We start from the raw sequence: 27499 nt of genomic DNA on the forward strand, positions 1-27499 counted from the left end.
AATAAATTGCATTTATTAAATCTCTACTTTATGTCAGGTATTGTGCTAAGCATGAGGTAAAATACAGTTCTCACCCTCAAGAAGCTAACAATTTAATGAAGAGTAGTTAAGAATACTGATTATAGATGAATGAACTCAGAGATGGAACATCTCCCATTCTGTCAGTATTAGATTTAGGATTTAAATTCCTTTGTTTGGTATGTCATATTGTTCCAGATTTTCCTGTTGACCTCTTATTGACTTGTGTTCAAGTGACCTTGCTAATTTAAAAGAAGAAAACTTTTAACATGGGAATGATTATGAGTTTTAATCCATTGAGGATTGTGCCCGTATTTGTGATGTCTTAGTGTGCTGTTCACTGGAAAAATACTGGCTAATATAAGGGTAACACAGAACATTAGATTTTAATAGTTTGAAGGCATAAACAATAGTTTCCTTTATGCCAATAGAGTCATACTTAAACAAAATTTTCCTCATGTTTCTCAAAAGGAATAGAAAATAGAGCTCCATCTGGGATAAAAGTAAAATTTCACAGAAACCATTTCATAAGTATTTGTTGATTTGACTTACTGACTTGAAATTGCCTTGAACTCTCCCTTCTCTATTATTTCAAAAAACATTTTAAAAGTGAAATATTGGTTGGAGATTTTTTTAAACTAACTCTTCTCACCTCTTTTGAATGTATGTCTACCAAGGCTATCTTGGATCCTGTGTTTTATTTTTATACTTAATTTTTTGGAAGAGGGTGAATACTTAAATTTTGAGAAACTCATCCATTTTTCTTTAACCTGCATATAGATGACTTACAGATTTCTTTATCCTTGATTCCTCGCCTTCTATTAATTATTGATAATCATATAATACTTGTACATAATGACTAGTTAAGTAAGTACTTGTGTTTATTTTGAAAATTGGAATTTATTTAGCATCTTACTTTAGGAAATGATAGTGTCTGCTTATACTTCACATTCACTATGATGAGTTCATCCAGGTCACACCTGCTAAAAAAGTGGATCCTCCAGTGCTCTGTTCTGGTCTCTCCTTTTCCCACTTCACTATTTCACTTGATTTCTACAGCTCCCATAGATTTAGTTATCATCTCTTTGCAGATGATCTTCAGATTTATTTGAGTAGTCCTGACCTCTTTCTTGACTTCCAGTCTCAGCATCTTCAACTGCCTATTCCAATAGCTTGTTCCGTAGACATCTCTTTTAAAAAAAATTAATTAATTAATATTTTGTTGGATTTTAAGTTCTAAAACCATACTATGCATACTTCTATTTATCAGTTCTTCCTTTGGAGGGGGATAGCATCTTCTTTCATAGGTCCTTTGTGGTTGATTTGAATATCTATAATACTCAAAATAACTTAGTTCTTCAATTATTTTTTGATCAGTATAGCTGTTAGTATATACAACGTTCTCTTGGTTCTGCTCATTTTGCTCTTCATTATTTCATTTAAGTCCTTCCATGTCTTTCTGAGATCATCAAGCTCATCGTTTTTTCTAGCATCATGTCTTCTAGTATTCCATCGCAATCATATGCCACTATTCGTTTAGCCATTCCCCAATTGATGGGCATCCCCTCAGTTTCCAGTTCTTTGCCACCACAAAGAGTGCAGTTATAAATATTTTAGAACATTTAAGTTCTTTTCCTTTTTCCCTAGTCACTTTGGGACCTAATAATGGTATTCCTGGGTCAGAGGGTATACATAGTTTTATAACTCTTTGGATATAATTCCAGATTGCTCTCTAACCCACAGACATCTTAAACTCTTCATCTCTAAAACTAAATTGATTATCTCTCCCTCCCAGGATCTCCTCTTTTCCCAATTTTCCCATTGCTAACAGAGGGTACTACAATTTTCCCGGTCACACAGGCCTACAACTGCTGTGTCATCCTTGGCTCTTCATTCTCTCTCACTTTCCCCACCACATTCAATTAGTTGCCAAACCCTGTTGATTCTACCTTTGTAACATCTCTCATGCATGTCCCTCTCTCTTTTCTAACACTGTCACCACTCTGGTACAGGCCCTCATTACCTTCTGCTGGGACTTGCAGTAGCTCCCAGTTGGATGCCCTGCCTTGAGTCTCTCTTCATTCCAGTCCATCCTCTGCTGTCTCTAAAATGCAGGTCTGAATGTCACATCTCTCCACCTTGTTTAGTAAACTCTAGTGGATCTCTGTTACCTCAATGATCAAATATGAAATCCTGTTTGGCTTTCAAAGGCCTTTATAACCTGGCCCCTTTTTCTCTTTCCAGTTTTCTTACATCTTACACACATCTGTATATTCTGTGATCGAGTGACACTGACCTTCTTGCTGTTCCTTATACAAGATACTTCATCTCCCAACTCCTGATTACATTTTCACAGATTATCCCTCATGCCTCATATTGCCTCCCTCTTTATCTCCATTTCCTGCCTTTCCTGACTTCTTCAAGTCTCAGCTAAAGTCCCACTTTCCCAGTCCTTAATCTTAGTGTCTTTCCTCTACTGGTTATCTCTAATATATCCTTACATAACTTGTTTCTTCATAGCTGTTTGAATATTTTTTTTGTCCTGTTAGATGGAGCTCCTTGAGAGCAGGAATTGTTTTTTGCCTTTCTTTGTGTTCCTAGCAGTTAGTGTAGTGCTTGACTGTAGGTGTTTAATAAATATTTTTTGACTGATTGTGGCATACAGAGGTCTTACCCCTCTCATGTAAGCTTTCCTTATTACCTTTCATAAATATATAGCTCACAACCTCAGTATGACAAATCCTTTAATAGTCTTTTGCCTCTCTCCATATAATTATTTTCCAGATCTTAGCCCTTTTCTTCTTGGGGATATCACTTACTATCACCAGATCCTTTTCAGACTTGGGGTAAATGTATTCAGAACTACCATTGTCTGTCAGAGAATTGTTTAAGTTAATTCTGTGATCTTGTAGTTTTCCTAAAATTGTCACCAGTCAATCAATAATCATTTATTGAATGTACTACAATAGATTCTGCCCTGTGCTAGGAGCTATGGAGGTATATGATATGATTCTTGACCTCAAGAAGTTCTCTAATTGTGGAGACTAGACCAATAGTTATGAAACAGTTTTAACAATACAAGATATATTCAGTTAAATGCCACCTTGTGTTGTACGATTTCAAAGTGTTTAATATTACATGTTCATATCTTCATTTATCTGATATGATATACCATAGAATTGTGGGGGAAAGGCTTTTAAAATTGTAAGACACTATATAAATGTAAGAGTAGCTATTGCCATTTATTTTGCTTTACTTCCTGTAGCTCATTAACCCCTAGTGCATGTTCTTCATATAGTAAGTGTTTAATAATAAATGTTTAATTGAATTCACTTTTAAACTTCGTTCTTAAAGGCTTTTGACTCTATGTCTGAACTCATCTTTTGTAACCCATGACCCTCATGTTCTATTTCAGGCATACTTTTTCATTTTCTTTCTGTGCAACTGGTCTTTCCAACTCTACTTCCAGGAATCTTTCTAGGCAATTTCATGCCACTTTCTTTCCCTTTGTATTATTTCTTTGTTCCCATTTAGTCCATGAAGTTTAAACACGGGACATTTTCTATTTTTCCTACATTCTTTCTTCCTTTCCCACTTCAAAACACTTTTTACAATTATTACATCTATCTGTACATGCACTTTTTTGTCTTGCCTTTGATTAAGTCATACATTTTATTGATTATGGGGGTCATAGTTAATTTTTAACCACAGACTCCTGAGCTTCTACTGAAATGCTTTTTACCTTGTGGCTACTTATATAGGACTTGTTGACTGAGTCAGAAAACATTACATTTGCTCATTCTGATGATTTATTTTCAGATAGATGTTTTATATTTTTTCATGATCCTTAATGATAGGAGGTATTGTTAAGACACCTTCTGTTGTCATTTGCTTCATATTTAGTTAAGATTTGTTGGTTTTGATTCTCTTTCAGCCAAAGAGAGGATCTTGAGTAACTTGAAGAAACATGAGGCTCCTCATCCTCCCCTGGTTTTGCAGGCCGTGAAAGCTCCAGTGCCCGTCATTTCCTCAATTAGTTTGCTCAGTCAGAAGGAAACTATGCAGCTTATATGTCCAGACCTGAATCTCTTGCAGCAGCATGCTAAGTAAGATGATGTTTTGAAATGTCTTTCCTCTTTATACTAATTGCATAGCCCAAATGATTTACCACCTGAAGTGGGCTCAGCCTGGGAGCACTTGAGCAAGCTGATTTGAGTAACTAAGTTTAAATGCTCAGATTGTGACAAATCTCTTCATTTCTTTTAGAAAACTGAAGTAATATTGTATACATTCTTAGGGACTATACATTTTATTATGTTTCAAGTGGCAACAATTCAGATGCCAGCTAAAGCTACCTCAGTTTTTCTAATACTTATTTCTGAGACAAGACTTTCTATAGATTACTCATTAGTAGATAGTGAATATTATTTGAAGGCAAATATTAAAATGGAAAATGATTTTTGTCCTGATTTTTAAAAAATTCTTATTATATATTTGTCCTCTGTTTAAAAAAAAAAACAAACCCTTTACCTTCTTGTAAAAGTTGAGTGTGGTCCATTGTCTCTACAGTTTATAGTCTCGGGACACTGAAAGGTTAAGTCACTTGTCCAAGGTCATACAGCCCCTAAGGTGTCAGAGGCAGAGGTGGAAAAAACTCGATCCCAGGTCTTTCGGACTGTGGAGCCCAGCTTTCTATCCGTACTACTCCCATACTGTCTCTACTCATACTCTACTATCTTGAGACATTGTGAGGATCAAATGTGATAGTAAATGTAAAACATGCTTAGCACAACACCTGGCACCTAGTAGATCTGTATAAATACTTATTCTCTCCTTCTTCCCTTAAAGGGACATCTTATCAGATAGACAAAGAGGAACATTTTTATAAAAATGGACCATATCCGAAGAATTTCACTTTGCCCACTGCAAAAAAAGTCAGCCATTATCATTTTAGAGTCTGTATTTCACTCTGAGTTAAAGACTTCCTTTCTTGAAGATTTTATGCTAAGTTGTCTATCAACATAGTATATATGTTGCCTGATTCTTTAAAAGAGAAATAATTGGAAACATGGTTAGGAATAAGACCAATGGCTTTAGACTCAGGAATATCAATGCCTGTATAAATAGAATGAGGTTGAGTTTTTAATACAAGGAGATAAACATTGCCTTATAGGTTTTATCGAGAGTTGGTAGGATAAGACTTATAAATGAACTTAGCCAATTGAAATATATATCTTGTTCAGAAGAAATAGATCTGATAGAGGGGATCCAAAATGCTCATGCAGCTCAGAAAGGTCAATTCAGCAAACCCGAAAGGAAGTAGCATGGAAAATGTTTGGGTGAGAGTAAAAGGAGAGAGGAATCTAAGTGATATTGGCTGTTCTTCAGTTGTGTCAGTTGTAACTGACTATGTGATGCCATTTGGGATTTTCTTGGTTAAGGTGCTGTTTTACTTTTCCAGCTCATTTTTATAGATGAAGAAACCGAGACAAACAGGGTTAAGTGATTTGTAAGTGTCTGAGAGTGGATTTGAGCTCAGGTCTTCTAGATTCCAGTCCTGGTGCTTATCTGCTGTGCCAGCTACTTGCCCACACTTAAGTGAGCCTATGATGAGATTATATATTGTGTTAGTGACTGCCTAGCAAGGTGAAGGATAGGAATGAATCATAAATATGGCACATAGACCAAATGTAGTATTAAGGGATTCTTGAGTTATCCAAATATTTGGTGTAATTCTTTCTTTGAAGAGGAGCATCTGGTAAATTCTGTGGAGATTCAGAATTTTGGAAAAAGGAGGATCAAGGGCAAATATCTCAGTTTTTTAAAAGGGAAAGTAAAATCTACTGACTGTTAGCTTAGTGTCAACTAGCAAAATTATGTATGAAGACAGAGATTATGATTGTGAATCTCTATTCACCCTTGTGCATATTTTTTTAGTCCTTGATTAAAAAGTTGTTGGAAGCCATGTCTATCCTCCTGGGTCCCTTGACGGTACCTTTCTTAGCAGCTTCAAGGAAGGCCTGTTGATCCACATTTATCTCTAGGGTACACTTTTCCTAGTGCTTTATTTGATGTCTTGATGATGTTTTTCAGAACTGCAGCCCTTCGGGAGTCCCAGCAAGTTGCTCTGGACAGCGAGCTGTTGGATACAATTCCCAAACAGTATGTTAATCGGGAAGAGCAGATCACACTGCATCTGGAATGTCGGGGCAGCAGCAGCAGGAAATGCCAGGGAGCAGCTGTTGTTACAGTTCAGGTAAAACATCGTTTTCTTTTATTCATTTGAAGGATATTTGCTCAGTGTCTGTGATGTACCTAGCACTTTGGAAAATCAAAGGAATGAAAGTGTCTGCATAAAATTTAACATCTATTTTAGAAAGACATGAAATTTAATCACTTGCCTTGTATTAAACTGTCACACAAGACAGTATGCAGCATGAGAGTTCAGAGGAAGAAGTTATAGTTCTTAGAGAAGGTTTCATGGAAGTGGTGGCACATAAACTGAACTTTGGAAGATTTGGAGACATGATAATTTGGCTAAATGGATGAGAGAGTAATGAATGATGGCACAGAGATGAAAACATACATGCTATGATCAGAGGCTAGTGAGTAGGCCAGGGTAGTTAGAGAGTGTCTAGGGGAGAAGATACATCTTTCTGTCTGTCTATCTATCTATCTAGAAAAAATTGGAAAGCTATATATTGGGTCTAATTATAGAAAGCATTGAATTTTGGTATGAAGAATATAGAGCATAACCTATTAGTTGATAGAAAGTCACTGAAAATATGTAAGGAGAAGAGTAAGAAATATAAATAATGAATTAATGATTGAAATAATGTAGGACTTGGTTAGTGATTTGCAGGACATATTGGAAATATGAGTGAAAGAATTGTTGAATTAGAAATATTACTTGGCTCTCAGAAACATTTTCCCGAACTAGGAATGACAGGTTCTAGGCAGGATTTGCGATATAAATGTCAGTGGCTCTATTGCACTCAATGGTTCTTGAGTTGAAGGAGTTTTTGAAGAGAGCAGCTGTCCAGATGCATTTTTACTGCATTCATGGGTAGCCTTTAAATAACTCCACTCAGCTGCTGTGATAGAGCCATGATGTCATCTGGGTGAATATTTTCTTCACTGATGCATATTGCAACTTTTCCATACCCTTTTGGCTGTACATTTACCAAATACATTAGAGACCTTCTGCAGGTTCTTTTGTTTATCTTTTTTTTTTCTTCTTCTTTTTTTTTTTATTATTTTTTAATGTTTAACAATCACTGCCATACAATTGAGATTTTATTCCCCCCACACCTACCCCCCACTACCCCCCTCCCTCCCCACGACTGCATACAATTCTGTATAGATTCTACATATACTTTCCTATTGAGTATATTTTCACTATAGTCATGCTATGTAGTCAGACTAAAACAAATGAAAGAAATCGTATAACAAATCAGAACATGATACACAAACACATACACATACACAAACATGATCTGCTACATTTTGTGAGTGACTTCCGTATTTCTCTGAGTGTGGAAGGCATTTTGCCTTGAGAACCACCTTTGGGATTTTTTTTTTTTTTTTATAAGAAGTTTTTGCGTTATTACAAAATTCCAAGTCTACCAGAAAAAACTCTCGCACACTGTGGTCGTTGCTGTGCACAAAGTTCTCCTGGTTCTGCTCCTTTCACTCAGCATCAGGTCACATAAGTCCTTCCAGGCCTCTCTGAAGTCTTCTTGTTCATCATTTCTTATGGCACAATAGTACTCCATTACATTCATATACCATAATTTATTCAGCCATTCCCCAATTGATGGACATCCCCTTGACTTCCAGTTTTTGGCAACTACATAGAGTGCTGCTATAAATATTTTTGTACATGTGGGACCCTTTCCCATTTTTATGATCTCTTGGGGATATAGTCCTAGTAGCGATATTGCTGGGTCAAAGGGTATGCACATTTTTGTAGCCCTTTGGGCATAGTTCCAAATTGCTCTCCGGAATGGTTGGATGCGCTCGCAGCTCCACCAACAATGAATTAGTGTTCCAACTCTCCCACATCCTCTCCAGCATTTATCATTTTCTTGTTCTGTCATGTTTGCCAATCTTATAGGTGTGATGTGGTACCTCAGAGTTGTTTTGATTTGCATCTCTCTAATCAGTAGTGATTTAGAGCATTTTTTCATATGATTATAGATAGCTTTAATTTCTTCCTCTGAAAATTGCCTGTTCATATCCTTTGACCATTTATCAATTGGGGAATGACTTGTATGATTATACATTTGAGTCAGTTCTCTATATATTCTAGAAATGAGGCCTTTATCCCTGAGCTTAGCTGTAAAAATTCTTTCCCAATTTACTACATCCCTCCGAATTTTGGTTGCATTGGGTTTGGTTGTGCAAAAACTTCTCAGTTTAATATAATCAAAATTATCCATCTTGCATTTCATAATGCTTTCTATCTCTTCTTTAGTAAAAAATTCTTCCCTTCTCCATAAATCTGATAAATACACTATTCCTTGCTTCTCCAGTTTATTCATGGTATCAATCTTTATACCTAAATCATGTACCCATTTGGACTTTATTCTTGTGTATGGTGTCAGGCATGGGTCTATGCCTAATTTCCTCCACACTGTTATCCAGTTTTCCCAGCAATTTTTATCAAACAATGAGTTCTTATCCCAGAAGCTGGGGTCCTTGGGTTTATCAAACAGAAGGTTGCTATATTCCTTGCCTACTGTGTCTTGAGTGCCAAGTCTATTCCACTTGTCTACCTCTCTGTTTCTTAGCCAATACCAAGTGGTTTTGATAATTGCTGCTTTATAGTACAGTTTGAGGTCTGGTAGCGCTAGGCCACCTTCCCAAGCATTTCTTTTCATTAGTCCCTTTGATATTCTGGACCTTTTGTTTTTCCAAATGAATTTTGATATTATTTTATCCAGCTCTAGAAAGTAATTGTCTGATAGTTTAATTGGTATGGCACTAAATAAGTATATTAATTTGGGTAGAATTGTCATTTTTATTATATTAGCCCGGCCTACCCATGAGCAACTAATGTTTTTCCACTTACTTAAATCTGACTTTAATTGTGCAATCTTTTGTTTATCTTTGGGACACCAAAGTGCCATTTGATTTGTTTATCAGTTGCCTCTCATTTTTGTACAACAAGGCTGTCTCACTTTTTTTTTTTTGTTCTATATGTCTTCAGAGATGTCTTTTATACCACTTCTCATTTGCAAGCCATCCTTGTTACCTACAGCATCTTATTTATACCTACAGTACATATTTTTAAAAATTTTTAAATTTTGTTTTCTCCAAGTTCATAATGTGCCATTATCTATAGCCATTATAGCTTCAGTAGGAAATCATTGCTGTTTAAAAGGTAAGTTTTTGTGATCGTGAGAATATTATAATCAAGTAATTGTATAACTTCTCTGATATAATCCAGTTAGATTTTTGTCCTCATTAATTCTGGAATTAACTAGTTTATGTATTTCTGTGCTGATGGACTAACTCAGAGAACTGAGTTCAGATATATGCACTATATATATATATATATATATATATATATATATATATATATATATACATGTATATATATATATACACACACACATTTTTCATCTTATTCTTCTGGTATGGAAATCTTACAGTCCTAGACTTGTTTGGATAATTGTGTAGAAATCTCCAACTCATTGTGGTCCAGACCAATGTTTTGTGCTTAGTAGGAAAGGGAATTAGAAGTAAACTTATCCTAGTACCTGTTAGCAGCTTTCTTCTAAGACAAATTCAGGGAGAAGAATCAAATTTTGGCGGCCATGAGGTTTGGGAAATGTCCACTGAGTTTAGTTTTGTTCTGACAGTGGCCACATTCTGTACCCTCAGAAGCCCCTGTCAGGGTTCTTAGAACATATCTTACATCATTGTAGAGTAATGAGAAGAGAGAGGGCTGTACTTGAAACAGGGAGATCTGAATTCAAACCTCAGCTTTGACTCTTAATAGCTGTATGACCACTGTATGACCACAAATGACTTATTTAATATTGATGAACCTCTGTTTACTCATTTGTAAAATGGAAATATTAACACTTCTGTTATCTTCCTCCAACTACTACTACTTAAAGTGTTATGTAAATAAGAGTTAGTTATTTTTATTGTATGAAAATATAATACCTAAGCATTTAACTTTCACCCTCTGTAAGTAACATACCTGATCATGTAATGCTTGAAGATGACTTTTCAGTTGTGACTTCTTTATGAAAATTAGAAAGGAGCTTTGGGCCATTTGTTGTTCAAGTGAACAGTCTGATACTAATAGACTACTTGATAAGTAACTGCTCTCTCACAGAATTCAAATTTCTCAGCTCACTCCCCCAGCAAAGTTCTTTTGAATGCTGGTTGACATTTGCTATGCTTCTACAGATCTGAGTGCCAACAGGGAGAAAAGCAGTGAAAATAAAGGCACATACATGGTTACAAAGCAGCATGTCTTAGGAGTTAAGAGTGTTAATCTTGGGGGTTGGAAGTCCTAGGTCCCTGTCTTCCTTTGTCACTTATACTACCTAGGTGAGGATGGGCAAGTCACTGGACTTCCGTTATGAAGACAACTTGTATGAGATAATGGAATAACACCTGTAATATTCATCACAGTATTTTTTGTGATGCTTAAATGAAAATTGTAAACTTTATTGGGTTATATATGTGCCCATTATTATTTTCATCCTGTGTTTCTGTAGAGATAGTGTTCTTGTTAGGAATATGTGCCTTACGGAGACAGGGTTTCTTTACGTGCTTTAAGAACTTTCATTATGTAGTTTATATTTTAAAAATATTTAAAGGTTCATTTAATAGTTTATTTTAGAAGTCTCATTGAGTCCTGAAATTACTTTATTCATTTAATTTTTATGGCAAAGAGAGCCTTGGAAATTTCCAACTTTCTGCAAATGCAAATAGTTTGTTTTCGACTGAGAAAAGCTGAACACATTTCATGGGAAAGTGAATGTGCTCCTCCTTTGGTCTCTTCTCCTAACATAAACTCCTGTTGATTCAGTGACTTTCTCAAAGGAAACAGATTATTTTGTGGCTCGGCGCCTTTTGTTACATTCCTGCACTGTGATGTAGTGTTTGATTTACTGTCATGTTACTGGTTGATTCATATTTACAACCTAGATATGAAATGAACTTCTAGCTCCCTTTGCACCATTTTAGAATCACCTCTTAAATTATTCTTCCCAGTTTTTTGGTGGTTGTTAATGACTCAAATAAAGTGACTTCCAGTCCTTCCTTTGTTCTATTGTTTAAAACTTCTGTAATTATGAGTGTGACTTATTCAGGCAAAAAACAAAAAAGAGTTGGATACAGTGGTGGGAGCAGTATGGGAAAATGATTAATTTGGACTTCTTAAATTTCCAATCAATCTCTGTTAAATTGTCTACCATCTTTTTGTAAAAAGACCTAATTTGTACTTGTATGCAGTATTATTGTATGGTTATTATATTGTCAGAGACTGACAATTTAAGGCGCATCTGAGGCAATTCTTATTTATACATCCCATCCCTAAACTCCTTCTTGACTTAAAATCTCCCATCTCCTACCTCCAACTGGGCATCTTGAACCAGATGTCCCATAGATATCTTAGATTCTGCATGCCCCAGACTGAACTCATCATATTTTCTCTCACACACTCCTCTCTTCCTAACTTTCCTGTTACTGTTAAGAGTGCTGCTGTCCTTCTAGGTACCTAGACCTGCGTTTTAGGTGTTATCCTTGACTCCTCACTCTCCCCTTCCCCAGCCAAGGTGCCAAGTCCAACATAATATCCTCCATGTACACTGAGCCCATGACACCAGCCTCCTTGTTCTTTCTCCTGTGACACTCTCTTTTCCCATGAGCTTGGAATTCTTTCCTTCCTCATCTCCTCCTCTTGGCTTCCCTGGCTTCCTTCCAGTTTCAGCTAAAGTCTTACCTTCTGGGGAAGAAACCTTTCACAGTCCTCCTTAATCTTAGTGCCTTCCTCTTACTACCCACTTCTGTTCAGTTGTTTTTCCCTTAACATTAAACAAACAACATTGAGGTCCTACTGTGTGCAAAGCATCATACTAGATGGCAGGAGTTATACAACAATGAATAAGACATGGTCCCTGCTTTCATGGAACTTACAGTTTAGTATGGGAGGTGACATGTGTAAAAATAACTATCACAGAAACTAAAAAATTATAACCACAAAAAAAGGTGAAAAATAAAATTCTAACTCATGGGTGTGTGATCAGTGCCAGATTTGGAGATGATGGGAGATCAGGAATGGCAGGAGATAAGTAGGTTTAACTTTTTTTTTTAACATTCTTTTACTGAAGTCACTGAAATTTTTCTTAGTTTGAAGGTAAGCATAAGAATGAAGCTATTAGCCAACAACTTCATGTTTTACGTAAAGAAGTGAAGCAGTTACAAGCAGAAGCCTCCCAGCCGCCATCACAGAATATTGTGGAAGCAGCTGTGCATGCTGAGAACTTGATTACGTGAGTTCTAAAGACATTGTCTGCTTCCCAGAAAAATTTTACTCTAAATGTGAGCTAACTTATTTATGAATGTAATAATTGCATTAGTAAATAGTATCACCTAACCTTAACCAGTATTTTCAGTTACAGCATTTGCAATAATATCCACTTATATTTTCAGAGTGCCTTATCAATTTCAAAACACTTGCCTATGCTGTAAACAAGATTTCTATCAAAGATGTTCAAGAGAGTCAGAACTTTAAAGGAAGCTTGCTCACTGGTTGTGATAAGATAATCCTAGGATCCTAGATTGAAAACTAGAAAGGGACCTTAGAGGTCACCAAGTATACCCTCATTTTACAGATGAGGAAACTGAGGCCCTGAGAGACCAAGTGCCTTGCTCAACATCACATAGAAAGTGAATAGCAAAGCTGTGATGTGAACCCAGTTTTTTTGACTCCAAATCTAGCATTCTTTCCAGTTCTTTCTCTCTCAGTTATATTTCTCTCTTTTCCATGAATTATGGAAAGAAAGAATATTATTGAACCCCTACTTGTTCTCAGGGTTACCTCCTCATCTAGAGCTGGCAGCACAAGCCAGGGGATGACTTCAGAGGAGCAGGATGGTTAAGACCTGTTGCTTCCAGGTGTCACTTCCAATTTTTAGAGCACTTAGAGCTCATTTTGCAAACTCTGAGAGTAAACAATGGTTTTTATTGAAAATATATCTTTTATCCTCTTACTGATTACAATACAACACTGAGGATTAAATTCTTAAGTTAAAACTTATTTTTCTCTTATCTACATACTTGGAGCAATGCACTAGGACCCCAGAGGACCTGATCTTAAAGAGTTTAGAGTGAAGATTGTACAGCACATACTTTGTAGCTAATAATGTGGTTTTCACCTATATATATGGCATACAGAATATTCATCTGCACAGTGGAGAGTAGGAAAAGTAGGTTATTTAGAGCTTGTTTGTATTAAGGTTGAGTATCCTAGAAGAACCAGAAATTCATAAATGCTCAAAAGATGACGCATAAAGCCATCAGGAAAATGGAGTGGTATATAATTGCCCCCATGGAATGAGTGAAATTATCTAAAGAGAGCCTTAGACTACCTGCACAAATTTTGCCAGAGAAAAAAAGTGCAAGGAACATAAGGAAACCTTAAGAATTGTGACTTTCTTATCAATAGATAATAGGCTTTTTTTTTTTTTAAATTTTCCATAGGGCCTTAGTGAATGCCTATAAGTTGCAACCCACACCTGGTATTCAGAAAGTTGGCATTAGTCTGTTCTTTACAGTTGTGGAGTATGTATGTGATGAGACACAGCGTCATCCTCCTACAAGACAGTTCTTTACCTCCTGCATTGAGATCTTAGGACAAGTAAGTTTAATCTAAATGTATTTCATGGGTTCATATTTAACTGAATTTCATAGCTTCATGCCTTGTGCTTGTTAACTAGGTAAAGTTGGTATTGACTTAAGGCTTACTAGCTAATGTTTTGACTCTACTCAAGTTAAAAAAAAAATACTACTATGAATTTTTATGTAAAATTTTCTACATTGAATTTCACTATCAAGGAACAAAATTATTCATAGTTCCTTTAAGTGTAGGTATCAGTGTAGTTTTTTTCTCTGCATAGTTGAGAATCCCTGTAAATATTTAAGAATCATAAATTTCGCTTTGGTATTTTTAGCTTACTGCACAGAACACATAGATACCAGGGAAAGAAAAGACTTATAATTTCAGTATCTGAAGTTAGTTGTAAAAAAACAAAAAGGAAAATAAGCCATTGTTTTGCTCATTGACATTGTATAATTCATATTCATATCCAGGTCTGTTAATATTTATTAACAGGCAACATTTTTCACCATTGATTTTTCAGCCTTAATTTTGATAATTTAGAGTTTGTCTTTCTCTTTCTTAAAACATAGTTGAGAAGAAGATGAGGTCACCAAGGTTACATATCAGTTATAAAAGTAATCCTTTTATAGATACCTATGATAGAAAGTTTTCTCAAAATCTGTAACACAAAAACTGTTGCATAAAATGTAGAAAGTACTTTCTTTGGTTGAAGTCACTATTGAGTTTTAGCTGCAGTATGCATCTCAACATTTTAGGTTTACGTCAGTACAGTAATAGGTAATTAGAGTTAATTTTATTAAAATTATCTCTATATCTAAGTCACCCATGTGCAATTCAGGTACACTCTCTCCCCCTTTTGCCCCTCTTTCCCTCATTGTTGGAAGGAGAACTCATATACATAATTTAGGTATCTCTGCTGACTAGCAAATGATCACCTGTGCAAAGTTCCTTGACACTTAAGTAATTTGGGGATGAAAAGAATAGGACTACAGTCTCAAGCCAGGTGTATGGATTAATTTTCATTTTCCTACATAAATAGATGCTAATAATCAGGAGATGAGCATGTTTATTGAAATCTCTGACAGTTTTGGCTTCAAAAGAAGGAACCTTTATGACTTTTTTTAGTGTCATAGTTTGAAAAATCCATTGTTTTATCAATATGCAGCAGTAATGTCAAACAGATAGAAATGGATCCCTGCGGCCACATGTTGATATTATCTATAATGTATTGTACTTTTATTTATTTTGTTAGGTATCTACCAATTACAGGTTGCCAAGGGATTTTTTGCCAAGTTTTGAGGCACCTGGCTGTGAGTTTGACACCTCTGATGTGGGGTATTGCCCCCACCAATGTGGTTCATAACTCCTTTAGTTGCTATAGCTCCAAAAAGAACCTCCCCAGAGTAGATAAGCTTCTGTGAACCTGGAATGAGGCTAGTTCTTTGGTGGCAGATCCTCAATCTGAATCTCTCTTCAAAACCTCTCCAGTATGGTAGGATCCACCAGTTGTGCTTTGAGGATTTCACTACCCTGGGAGTTCAGTTGGAGCAAAAAAAAGAAAAAAGAGATAGAGAACTCTTTTGTACACTTCTTTCTTCTTTTTAACTTGTCAAGGTATTTATCAGTGATACCAAATCAGAGTGCAAACGTGTGCTCCAGACAATTTTGAAGAATAGAAGACTTTGTACTCTGCTCTCTCCTTACTTTACTCCAATTGCTGCACCTGAAGAATTCATAAATTTGTATGAAAAAGTGGTGAAGTTTCTAAGTGAAGACAATAGTGATATGATTTTCATGCTGCTAACCAAGGTAAATTATTAATAAATCTTGATGTTTATTATCATAATATAAGGACTATAGTCTTATTTCTGACCTGAGGGTAGAGAGGAGTACTAGGGGTCTACCCGAGGGTATGTCTTTTGCTTTGTTATTGTTCATGTGGTATCTGTTTGCCCATCTCTGAAATGGGAATAATAATAACATCCCTTGCCTCCCAGGGGTGTTGTGAGCATCAAATGAGATAATAGTTATAAAGCACTTACTTATTAGTACAGTGCTTGGCATATAGTAAGCACTGTATAGATGTTGGCTGTTGTTATTGTTATCTGTAACAGGAATAATAATAGTACCTCTCTCTGACTTGTTGTCAGGGCAAAATAAGGCAATATTTTTAAAGTGCTTTGTAAACCTTAAAGCACTAGATAAATGTTCGTTGTTGTTATTTCCTGATCAGAGGGGAATAGCGCATTTAAAATACTCAGCCAATTCAATTTGGCAACCTTAGTCTAAGTGCACATAGTATGTATAAGACATGTTGCTGATTCCTGGAGGTACAAAGAAACAAAATCATCCCTATCTTTAAGGAACCTACATTTTAAGATGCAGTGGAAATATGACATTCTTGATAATATTGGCTTCTTTGGGGTTTGGACTCTTTTAGGAGATTGAGTGACGGAGGCCAAATTTAGTCCAAAAGAAAATTTTTTTGACCCTGCCAACACAGGTTTTGTAAACAAATACTGTTATCATTAAACTTGTTGACTTTTAAATTAAATTTGAAAAGAACTGTCCCCACCCCTTTTGTACTATTCCTGTGAGTTTTCTGTTCTAAATAAACACTCCTTCCTACTTTTTTTTTTCTTTTTAGTTCGATCTTAAGCAATGGTTAAACTCCACTAAACCTCCTCTGTCTGATCGTACCAGGCTCCTGGAGTCCATTCATTTGGCACTTACTGCCTGGGGCCTTGAACCTGAGGAAGACATTTTGATGTCATTCAATATTTTCTGTAAACACTGGACTTATCTCCTTCTGTACCAGTTCCCTGACCTGTACAGCGACATTCTAAGGTTGCTCATGCAGAGTAAGTATATTTAGTTCCTGATTCTAATGTTACCAGATTACCTCATGGTCAACATATTATCCTTTCACATGAGAATGAAGAACTGTTTTACCATTTTTATTAATTTCTTCTTTCTTTTCCAGTAGAATGTAAACTCCTCAAAGCTAGGGATTATGTTATTTTTGTCGTTGTATTCCTGGTATTGTGAAATTAATTTTATAGATAATTAAATTCATTCATAAAAGTTATTGATATTTGGCAAGAAAAGAGTATCATGAAAGTCCTGTTTTTCCCAAAGCTTTCAATAGGAGCAGAGGAAAAGGAAGAGTGGGAACTTCCTGTGAGATTTCACTGCATGAAAATTTTGTGAAATTTTAATAATGTATTAAATAGTGATCACCTTCCCCACATATAGTTGCTGTTTGGGGTCTAGGGATGGGGCAGCACCAATCCTTCTGAATTGTGTGATGCATATTCAAATGGAGACATGTTTGAAACTATAAATTTTGTGTGGTTCAGTTCCCTGGGAGTCCAGTATTAAGAAATCAGTGAAAATTTGGGGGGGGGGTGTGTGTGTAATATCCTTTGACTTGTACTAGTGGAAGAACATGAAATATGCTGTGTATATGCTGTTGTTTTTAAAGCAATATAAGCTTTAACTTTAGGAAAAAATGTAAAAAAGATGGGAGCCTATGTATGTTTCTTTAATCTTATTTTTATTTCACATTTTCAAAAGACTTGTACTTCATGTATTTATATAAAACATTACCATCAACTTTCTCTGCTTATATTTTTTTCTAGCATTTCAATTAGTTTATAGTAAAATATAAATCAGAATATATAATATATATTATAATATATAAATATAATCAGAAATTCATATCTGCAGGAGCTATGTAATTTCATTTTAAAGTTTCAGAAGAAGGGCTTATTACTACCTGTTTTGACCCCTTGGGAGAAATGAAGTTGTATGTCTGTAGGTGCTAGTGATGTGAAAAGTAGAAAACAGGAAACTCTGATCATCTTAGAAACTGAGCTCTCTTCCTGACTGAGCTTGTATTCCAGAAGCCCTTCTGTGTTCGTTGCCCTCTTGGCTCCTTAGCATTCCTTCTCTTTCATCCACAGCCTTAGGATTCACCTTAAACCTTATGTGGGGGAACAGTTAGCTCATCACGATCAAGCTACTGAGAGATTCTTACCCTAATAACACCTCAGGCCAGGGTAGGCTTTACAACATTAATTTCCAGACAAAACCAAGCTGGTAGGAAACATTGGAAATCGTAAAATGTCCGTGTTAATTCCACATTCACATACTTTTTCACAGATAATTCGTGGTATAATTCTGTCTTTGCTACTTAGTCTTGCTTCCCATACTTTTGTATAGCCAGACTGACTTTCTTGCTGTTCCCTACATCTGACTTTCCATTCTCCATCTCCATTGCCTTTAAACAGTTTCTGTTGGAATACTTTCTCTCTTTACTTCCACCCTTTTTTCCCCATTCAAGACTCAGTTGAAGCATCAAATTTTTATACAAGGCCTTTTCTACTTTTCCACAATTCCTAGAGGCCTTCCTCCCAAATGAGCTTCTGTTTATCTTATGGGTATTTATATGTCTTTCTTGATAACATACGTACTCCTTGAGGTCAGAGACTGTTTCATTTTGTCTCTGTATACACAGCACCCAATACAATATCTGGCATATAGTGCATGTGTGGAACATAATTCATTGGTTGCCCATATAACCTATAGCAAGTGACTCTTCGTCTCTGAGAGACTTCATTTCTCTGAGGTTCAGTTTTCATCTATAAAATGAGGAAATTATACCAGATCATTTCTAAGGTTCATTCCAGATCCACTAATCTTATGATCTCAGTGCCCTGGCAAAGTAAAATATGTTAATTTGGGAATTTTTTTTTACTGATTTATTATCATGTGGTAACCATCAAATATCAGGATGAACATTCCTGTATTTACATATGGTTGTTTTAGTAGTAATGATGAGTTGTTATTCCCTTTCCCAAGGCTCTGCTGAGCAGCTATTGAGTCCTGAATGTTGGAAGGCAACCCTGAAAGCTCTGGGCTGCTTCTCATCTGAGAGCAAAGAAGGGGACTGTCCACTCCCTGTAACTGAGAGCCCTGTATTTCCAAGTGCTCCCAATATTCTCTTGTCAGATGAACAGGTATGCAACTTTTGTCTTTTAAACCTTTGGGCCTAAACTGCTCTCTTTCTCTGTTTTTTATGATACTGTAATTTTAGGTTGAACAAGCAAACAAATTTTTACGAAAGAATTTATGTGGCTACTTTTTGTGTATTGTTGCTTCTGTTTTATAAGATTGTTGACCATATGATTTCCCATCTCTTTGTTTTCCTGTACCCAGAATGCTCTTACCCTTTCCTTCTCTTTGCCCTTGCCTGTTTAATTCTTACACTCAACATTTAAAGGTGTGGTTGACCTCCTGATGAAATCTCCGCTCAATCATTCTGATTCTAAGTGATTTTTCTATCTTCAAACTTGAGTAACATTTATCATTTATGACATGAATTTAGGATATGTTTTATGTTATCTTGTGTTATTAGTCATCTTTTATATGTGTATGACTTGTCTTACCATCCCAGAAGACTGTTCTCCATAATGCTTAGCATAATACTTTGAACATTTAGGTAATCAGAAAAATTTGTTGTTTGTTGATTATTCTTTCAGATAATGGAGACAATGCAGTGGCTTTCAAATTTTTTCTATAAGTTACGGTTATCCAAGTTGGACTTTAAGAGTTTTGGATTATTTTCAAAGTGGACTCCTTATGTGGCTGATGTGAAGAAATTATTGGAGTACCTTGTGAAGCGGCTGATTGCTTCTGAAATGGCTTGCTTGGGGCAAGACCCATTAACTAACAGTAGAGCAGGTAATAAGCTTTTAGTGCAATATGAAATCAACCTTATTGACCTTCTTTTAAAGAAATCTGAAAAGATTTGTTAGGACATTTAAATCTCTTTTGTGATCAAGCTGTATATCTTATCTGTCAGAAGGAAAAGATGGAAAATTTCTAGTGTGGGTGTGAGAAATTCTTCATACCTTACAGTCTTTTGTATGTTATGGATGCTTGATACAGCTTGTCCTTGACCCTCCTTTAGGGCAAAGAGGGGAGAGAAAAATTTTAATCTTTATCTTATTGTTCATACTATTTCTGCCCTTTGAATGAAGGATTCTAGAAATTTAAATAGCCAGCCTGGGAAAATGAAAAATTGTGTTTCCAGGTACTTAATGTAAATGAAGTTTCATTATAATAAAAATAGTTATTTGATTTCATGAAACTTCACTGAAAGAAATGAAAGCATTTCCTTTCTTTAATTGACTTTTAACTCATGGGTCATTTGCTATAGTCACATGGTTACCATGTGAATGTGATACTCAGATTAGGAGGATCTGAATTTTTAAAATAATCTTCTGAGTGAGATTGCTTGACTATGCCTTTCTTCTCTAAAAATTGTTGTGCCTTATTTTAGTGTTGAGGTCTCTGCATTTGCTAATTGTTCAGCTCTTCAAACCATGGATTCTGGTTTTAGAAGACGATACAAGGTAAATACATTTTTTAGATGTTTGAATACCCAAGAAAGTAATAATTTTCAAGTTCCCCTGGTATATTAGTGTCAGTGATTAGTATATTGCTTGCCATATTATATTTTCAGTATTATAACATGTAAATTTTAAGATGATTCCTTATTAATCATAGGTAGGGAATTTTCTCTTTCATATAGTTGGGTTATGCCTCTAATAGCTTCAGAAAAATAGCTAATCAAAAACAGAAGACTGAATGAATTTGTTAATGCTTATTGCCAAGAATTGAACTAGATATTGCAGATACTATTAGAAAAGCAAGACAGCCTCTGCTCTTTCAAGGCACTCATATTCTAATGTGATGGGCACAGAGTTGGCATTTAATAACTATTTCTTGACAATGATTTAAATTTGTGGCTGACATTCTGATTATCTGCTGAACATCTCCATCTGGATCTCCCACTGGTGTCTTAGACTCTAGTATATTGTGGCCTCTTGCCTAGAAAGCTTAGTATGGTCCATGATTCCCTTCAGCCTACTGATGCAGGTTGAAACATTCATAAAATTCTTGTACAATATTTAATATATATACTTTATTTGGAATCTACAAAACACCCAGACCTGCCTTCTTCTTGTTTTTGGTTTTATATTTTTCAGATATTAGTGTGCAACTCAAGCTGTCCATCTCCTGTCTCTCATTCTTACTATTTAAGTGACTTGCCATGTTTTTATGGCTGTGTCCCCAATAATATCTTTTATTGCATTTCACACATTTAATAATTGCTGATTATATCCTGTGGGCTACTTGATGTCCATCATCTATCTTTACATTGAACTTTGAGTTGTTCTTCTTTTCTCTTACCTTTGATGCTTAACTCAACCTTTATTTTTGTGCTAATCTCATAAGGTGATGGAATTGAACTTCCACTTTCAGTTGTCCACAGTAAAGAAACCCACTAGCATGACTCATTTTATTTAGGAGAGTGCTGCTACCCCAAGTTTGTGGTTTTCAAAGTTTCAGAAGTCACATATTGCAGTTACTCACTTAGGTGTGTGCATTGAGTTAATGTTTTTTTTAGAGCCATGACTTTAATATTTTGGCTATAGTATTCAGAACTTTAATTCATCCAATTTAACATGTGACTCTTGTCAAATAAATACACAAATTTTATAAGTAAGCTTTTAAAACTTTTATGAGATTAGAGATGTTTGAAATTGTAATGGGCTGTGTTATGGAGTAGTAAGTCTCTTCACCATTATAAATATTTTGAGCAGAAGAACGATTATTTATCAGAGATGCTAGAAGAGACAGGGTTTCTATATTGGGTTGGAGATTAGACTAGATGATGCCTACAGTAAGGTACCTTTTGATTTTAAAATTCTGACTCTCATTTTGTCAAAGGGATACTTTCAAATAGTTGAGAAATTTCTGGAAATCAAAATGTGGTGGCTGAAGTTTTATAGAGTATTGGTCACATGGTATGAAATTTACTTGGTTTAGGCAAGCCTAAAGCATTCTGAATTACTTAGTCAGTGTTAAGTAGATAATGAGTTTTTCTTATAGAGAACATCTTATGACATTCTAGCCATTTCTGAGCATTCAACTTGGCCCAAGGGTGGGACAGTGTGTTGCAATTACTAATGCATATATATGAAATATTGTCCCAGTGAATGAGAAATAGATACAGTGATATAAATTGAATGACTAGCAAGATGTCAAATGATGGCACTGTTGATAACATGCTTTGTGTGCCAGGCCAAACCCCAAAACCACAAGGAAACAACAGAGGAATGGCCCAATTGACCTGATCTCTATTTCAGGCTAGGCAGGCCTACAGCTTAATGCTCTTGATGTTTTTTAAATGTGATGAGGCTATTTCCTGCAGGGTTTCCACAGATTAGGCAAATTTAACCACTCCTAAAATTAATCACTGGTGCTCTGGTTTTTAACTATTCATTTCTTTGCTTTAAAGCAATCAGCGTTACTATCCATGGCTGGAAAGTGATGCTTCCATGGCTTCAAGTGTGGTACATTTGTTCACTGAATGTATTGGAATTTTACATGAAAGTTTTAAAGGTAAGCAAATGCCAAATTATGGATGGCACTACTCATTTCCCCTCTTTCTGTAAGTCATACAGTTAGTTAATTTTGGGTCTCCACATCCTTTCTTTTATTTCATTTTGATTGTAAGCATTATCTTCCTGGGTGTGTGTTTCATTCATTCTAATAGTGTACTATGGGGCATGTATTTTCTTTGAGATTCCAGAATGACTTAGAAAAAGAGGTTCTTTTTGTGTTTTGTTTTGTTTCAATTTGGCCTTAGATCATAGAGTGAAAACAAATTTGGAGTGCCAAATTCAGATTTCCACATTTCCTAAGAAAGCCTAACTGGAATGAATCACTCACTATAACAAGATGAAAATGTCCATCCAGCCAGCGTTTTATCTCCTTTCCAGTTGTAGAGAAATGACAGCCAAAGGCAATGCCAGTTTAGAATATGTTTGTTTTAAAAATCATATGGAGGAGGATTATAGAAGATATTATATTCATAAAACTGTAAAAGGGAGTGAAGGGAATTAAAGCAAAGGACCTAAGTAAGCCAGATCATTTCAGGGGTAGTTAAGGATGGAAAAACAATCAATAGATGAAAAAAATGGAGAAGATCTTTAAGGATTTCTATTCTTTAGAATAGAAATCTTCTATTTAGACAGTGGAGGTACTGCATTTGGATTCTAACATCCAGTCTCCAGTGCTGTGTAAAGCAGTAAAAATGTCACTGATGAAAACAAGGATTGGAAGAGTGATAGAAACAGATCAGTTATACATAGAGGAGGTCCTTGCTAGAGGCAACATGATTTTTAGGGCATTAAGGTTTGATTATCAGGGTAGCTGAAATAGGGGAGAATACCAAAGGTTTGGAAAAAAATTTAGACTCCCCAAAAAGCAATTGAGATTGTATAAGTTACCACCAACCCATAAGTTGACTTCCTTCTCTACACAGTTTTTGTGACAAATAATATAAACATGCAGTGACACCATGTTTTTCTATCTTAATTAAGGTAGGAAAAGAAAACAGAGGAGACAGGCTTTGCTTACTGCCCTACTGCTTGCTCCACAGACAGTTGGGCCTTACCATGTACCCTGACATTGCACCCAAGGACCATCATTTTGAGGATCTGTATTAGAGTGGTGGAGAGAAAGGTGGAAGAAAATGTGAGCAGCATTGTAGAGGTAGAATTGCATGGATTTGGTAACTGATAAAGATGTGGAAGATGAGGCATCCAGTATAATTAAAGACCGTGCTGAAGTTTTAAGTTTTCATAACTGAGAGACTAGTAGTATTATTAACAGAAAGAGGGACAGTTTGAGTAGGGAGAACATGAGTTGTTTGGGGTGTGTTGGTTTTGAAGTATTAGACATTCAGGTGGTTTACCACAGTTCAACCATTCTGCAGTTCAATCATTAATCACTTTGTTCCTAGTTTTTGTGGCACTCCCATGATTATTTTGGTGTGAGTGACTTTTCTATCTTAGGACTTGTACGAATAAGGTTTTTTCCGCCTGTGATGTAGAACTTTTTACAAAGGACACAATTTCCTTTATCTCTGTAGTCAAACATATCAGGTGTTCTATCTGTTTTAAGCCTGTCTTCTTTTTCACCATGGGAGATACCTGTAGCCCTCTCTCTTCCCTCATTTTATCTCATGTCTCCTGTGTCTTTACCAAGAATTACTTAGTTCTTATAAGAATTTTGTTATAGCTAGCATTTATGTAGAGCTTTAAGATTTGTGAAGTGCTTTACCTATATTAACTCATTTGATCCTCATAACCACCCTGTGAGGTACATGCCATTATTATCTCAGTTATACAGATGAAGAAAGTGAGACAGACGGTGGTGAAATGACTTGCCTAGGATTACACAGCTAATAAGGAGGATCTCTAAGACCATATTTGACCTTAGGTCTCCTTGACTCCAATGCTTTCTCTGCTGTTGTGCCTAGCGGCCTCAGAGCTTTTACACCTTCCTTCCTATCTTGTTTAGCTGAAGACTTTCTACATAGGAACTTGAGACATATTCTTTAGCAGTATGTCTATTCAGGGCCTTCCAATATACCCCTACATTTTAAAGGCAAATTATGCTACACTGAAAAATACTTTCAGGTAAGAAGAGATCATAAATTTAGAGGTTGAAGGAATCTTAGACACCATCTAGTCCAACCTCATCAATTTACAGATAAGGAAACTGAGGCCTAGAACAGTTGTTAGCTGCCTAAGATCGCACAAGTTGTAAGTAGCAGAGTTGTGTTTAGAACTCATATACTTTGGCATTAATGCCACCTCGGCTCGTGTATGCCTTCTTCCTTCCCTCCTATTGGTGAGAGTTGAGCTGGAACTCTCCCAAGATCCTCATTTAAAGGAAGGGTGCCTAGAGCAGATATCTTAATCACTTCCCGCTAGTACTGTTCCTTTCCCACTTTCTCGCTTTCCACTTTTCGGCTAATTTTTTATGTGTTATCTTCTGTCATTAGATTGTGAACTTCTTGGATGTAGAAAGTATTTAATAAGTCTACAAAGTTTGGTCAGTTTTTACAGCTTTGAGTTTGTAGTTACATTTTTGATAGCTGAATCTTTTTTGGTGATTTTGTTTTATAGGATCCTAACTATAATATTTTTAAACTAATTTGTTTTTGAACTTAGATAAACTCTTGCCTGGTGATGAAGGAGCACTTCACCTCCATTTGATGCATTATTGTGAATCATGCACAGCACCCAAAATGCCGGAATTTATTCTCTTTGCTTTCCATAATGAATATCAGAAACTTCCATGGAGGGACATGTACCCAGACCGAGTGCTAATGGAAGCATTCTTCAAAGTAAGCACTTTGTAGTAGGGTAAAAATACTGATTTTCTATTGAATAGTATGCACTTTTGCCAGTATTTAAAAGACTTTGAAGAGCACCAGAATCGATAGAGTATATTTTCTGCAATCTGTATTTATTTTAAAGTCAGATTTACACCATTCGGAAATAGCCAATGACAAAAATTCAGAATTTGTCATCTTTTCTTCCCCCTTAAACTTTAGTAGTCTATTCTATGAGTATCTGCTCACAGTGGGTAGAATTCCTCTAATAATGACATTTACCTTTAAATCGTCTCCTTGATTAGACAGTACGACTAGCTGTCTAGCTGTAGACGCTATAGCATTATCTAACGTTAAAATTGCTTTTTAAGAAAATAAATCTCAGATTGATTCTTGAATTGTTATTTTGTATAAATTTCTCTGTAAAGTGTATAATTAAGGAAAGAGTGGCCACATATTCACATTAGGTGTCACTCACTCATTTTCACCATGTAGAGCTTGACGTTACATGAAGAAATGATTTAGCCTGTAAATGTTGAACTCTGCAAAAAAAAAATATTAAATGTTTTTGGTTATTGCTTTACTGTTGAGAAAATAGTTGTGAACAATGCGTACAAAATGTATCATCAGTCACATTGACTGATGATACATTTTTAACCATCTTGACATGATCTTATCAAACTTTTACCTAAAAAATTATGAATGAAAAAGTATTAAGTTCTTACTATATATATCTGAGGTTACAAATATAAAAGTAAGGAAAGTTTTTGATCCCAATGCACTTAGGTTCAAATGAAGGGACATGGTGACCAAGAAGGGTGTTGGGGGCAAAATAAGCATTTTTTGAATGCCTATTCTGTGCCAGGTGTTTTACAAATATTATCTCATTTGATGTTCACAACAATCCTATGAAGTAGGTGCTATCATGAACCCATTTTACAGTTGAAGAAATTAAGGCATACAAGGTTAAGTGAATTCTCTAGGATCACACAGCTAGGAAGCATCTGAGGCTGATTTTGAACTTGAGTCTTAGCCCCAGGCTCAACACTCTTTCCATGCCAAGCCCAGCACTGTATCCACTGTACCACCCAGCTCCTGCTGTTCTGGCCTGGACCTTACTCAGGCCAATTCTCTGGTAGTTTAGGTTCAGTATTAGAACAAAATGAGACCCTTGCAGGTCATTGAACGGTTAGCAAAAATAGATTTACTTTTCAACAAAATAGGAGGATATTTAACAAGAATAGGTATCATGGACACTGCAGGGGGCCTGAGGTTGTTTCCCCTTGCCTAAGTTATCTGTACTAGTAATCTACCAGCCAAGTCTAAGAGCACCCCCCTGGAGCACCTCCTTAATATTTTTTACTCAAACAAATCAAAAGTGATATCAAAAGCCTGAACTTTTAGTCTCCTGAGCCAACTAAGACTTCAGGGTGATCTCAGTAGTTTTTAGGGAAAAATTAGCATGAAAGGCAGGGATTAGAATATTGCTCCTTCCACAGTGGAGCATTTGAGTCTGGAAAGGTACCCGGATGGTGAGTGGCGCCATAGATAAGTAGACTGACACAACAGACCCCAACCAGAAACAATAGCAGAGTTGATTTGGGGGGGGGGGGGGGGGGGGGAACGTCAGCAAGCAGCCATATTGGTGAAGCTTTTATAATCTGATCTTACCTTTTAGAACTTTAAGTAGTTAATAATCTAAAAGAGATCTCCTTTTAAAAAAATACATTTTTATTGATGTCCTTTGTTTTTGTACTTACCTGCAGTTCCCAATGTATTCATTCCTTGACCCCTTCTTAGAGACACACCCTTATAGCTGAGTGAAAAAAAAGGGATGAGGGGAGTAGTTTAGCAAAACTGGTCAACATATCAGAAAAGTCTTATTTTATGTGCAGTGTTCCATCCCCATAGTCCCTGACTTTGCAAAGAAGCAGAGAGAGTGAGAGAGAGAGACCTTCTCATATTTGTTTTTGGGGGCCCTGCTTTGTCATTACAGTTTTGTAGCCTTCAGTTTCCATCGTTTTGTTGCTCTTTTTTTTTTTGTAGCAAAGAATTGGAAATGAAGTAGGTGTCTGAGGAATAGCTAAGCAAATTGTGGTACATAAATGTTACACAGTTTTCTGGTGCTATAAGGAACGATGAATATGTTGACAGAGAAGCATGGGAAGACTTGTATGAATTGATCAGTGTGCAGTGAAGTAAGAAGAACAAGGAAAGCAATATATATAATGACTACAGCTGTATTTATGTACAACTACCTTCATGTACAACTTATTTAGCTATTCTTCAATTAACAGATATCTACTTTGTTTACAATTCTTTGCTGCTACAAAAAGCGTGCTGTGTTTTGGTGC

General features: G+C 35.9%; 1 protein-coding gene across 3 annotated transcripts in view; it reads left to right on the forward strand.

Annotated features, from left to right (window-relative positions):
- EPG5 (ectopic P-granules 5 autophagy tethering factor) overlaps positions 1 to 27499 on the forward strand; it is a 124135-nt gene that overhangs the window by 71509 nt on the left and 25127 nt on the right. For 2 of the 3 annotated variants that reach the window (XM_072605233.1, XM_072605232.1), the window contains exons 26-36: positions 3953 to 4124; positions 6112 to 6274; positions 12394 to 12536; positions 13747 to 13903; positions 15500 to 15694; positions 16533 to 16746; positions 18749 to 18906; positions 19429 to 19630; positions 20232 to 20304; positions 22257 to 22360; positions 24982 to 25157. In XM_072605233.1, coding sequence (XP_072461334.1) covers positions 3953 to 4124; positions 6112 to 6274; positions 12394 to 12536; positions 13747 to 13903; positions 15500 to 15694; positions 16533 to 16746; positions 18749 to 18906; positions 19429 to 19630; positions 20232 to 20304; positions 22257 to 22360; positions 24982 to 25157 — 1757 coding nt within the window. Of the gene's footprint in view, positions 1 to 3952; positions 4125 to 6111; positions 6275 to 12393; positions 12537 to 13746; positions 13904 to 15499; positions 15695 to 16532; positions 16747 to 18748; positions 18907 to 19428; positions 19631 to 20231; positions 20305 to 22256; positions 22361 to 23343; positions 23498 to 24981; positions 25158 to 27499 lie in introns of those variants that run through there. The other variant, XR_011966207.1, reaches the window with a different exon arrangement.

This window comes from Notamacropus eugenii, chromosome 4, assembly GCF_028372415.1.
Source record: "Notamacropus eugenii isolate mMacEug1 chromosome 4, mMacEug1.pri_v2, whole genome shotgun sequence".
Taxonomy (NCBI): Eukaryota; Metazoa; Chordata; class Mammalia; order Diprotodontia; family Macropodidae; genus Notamacropus; species Notamacropus eugenii.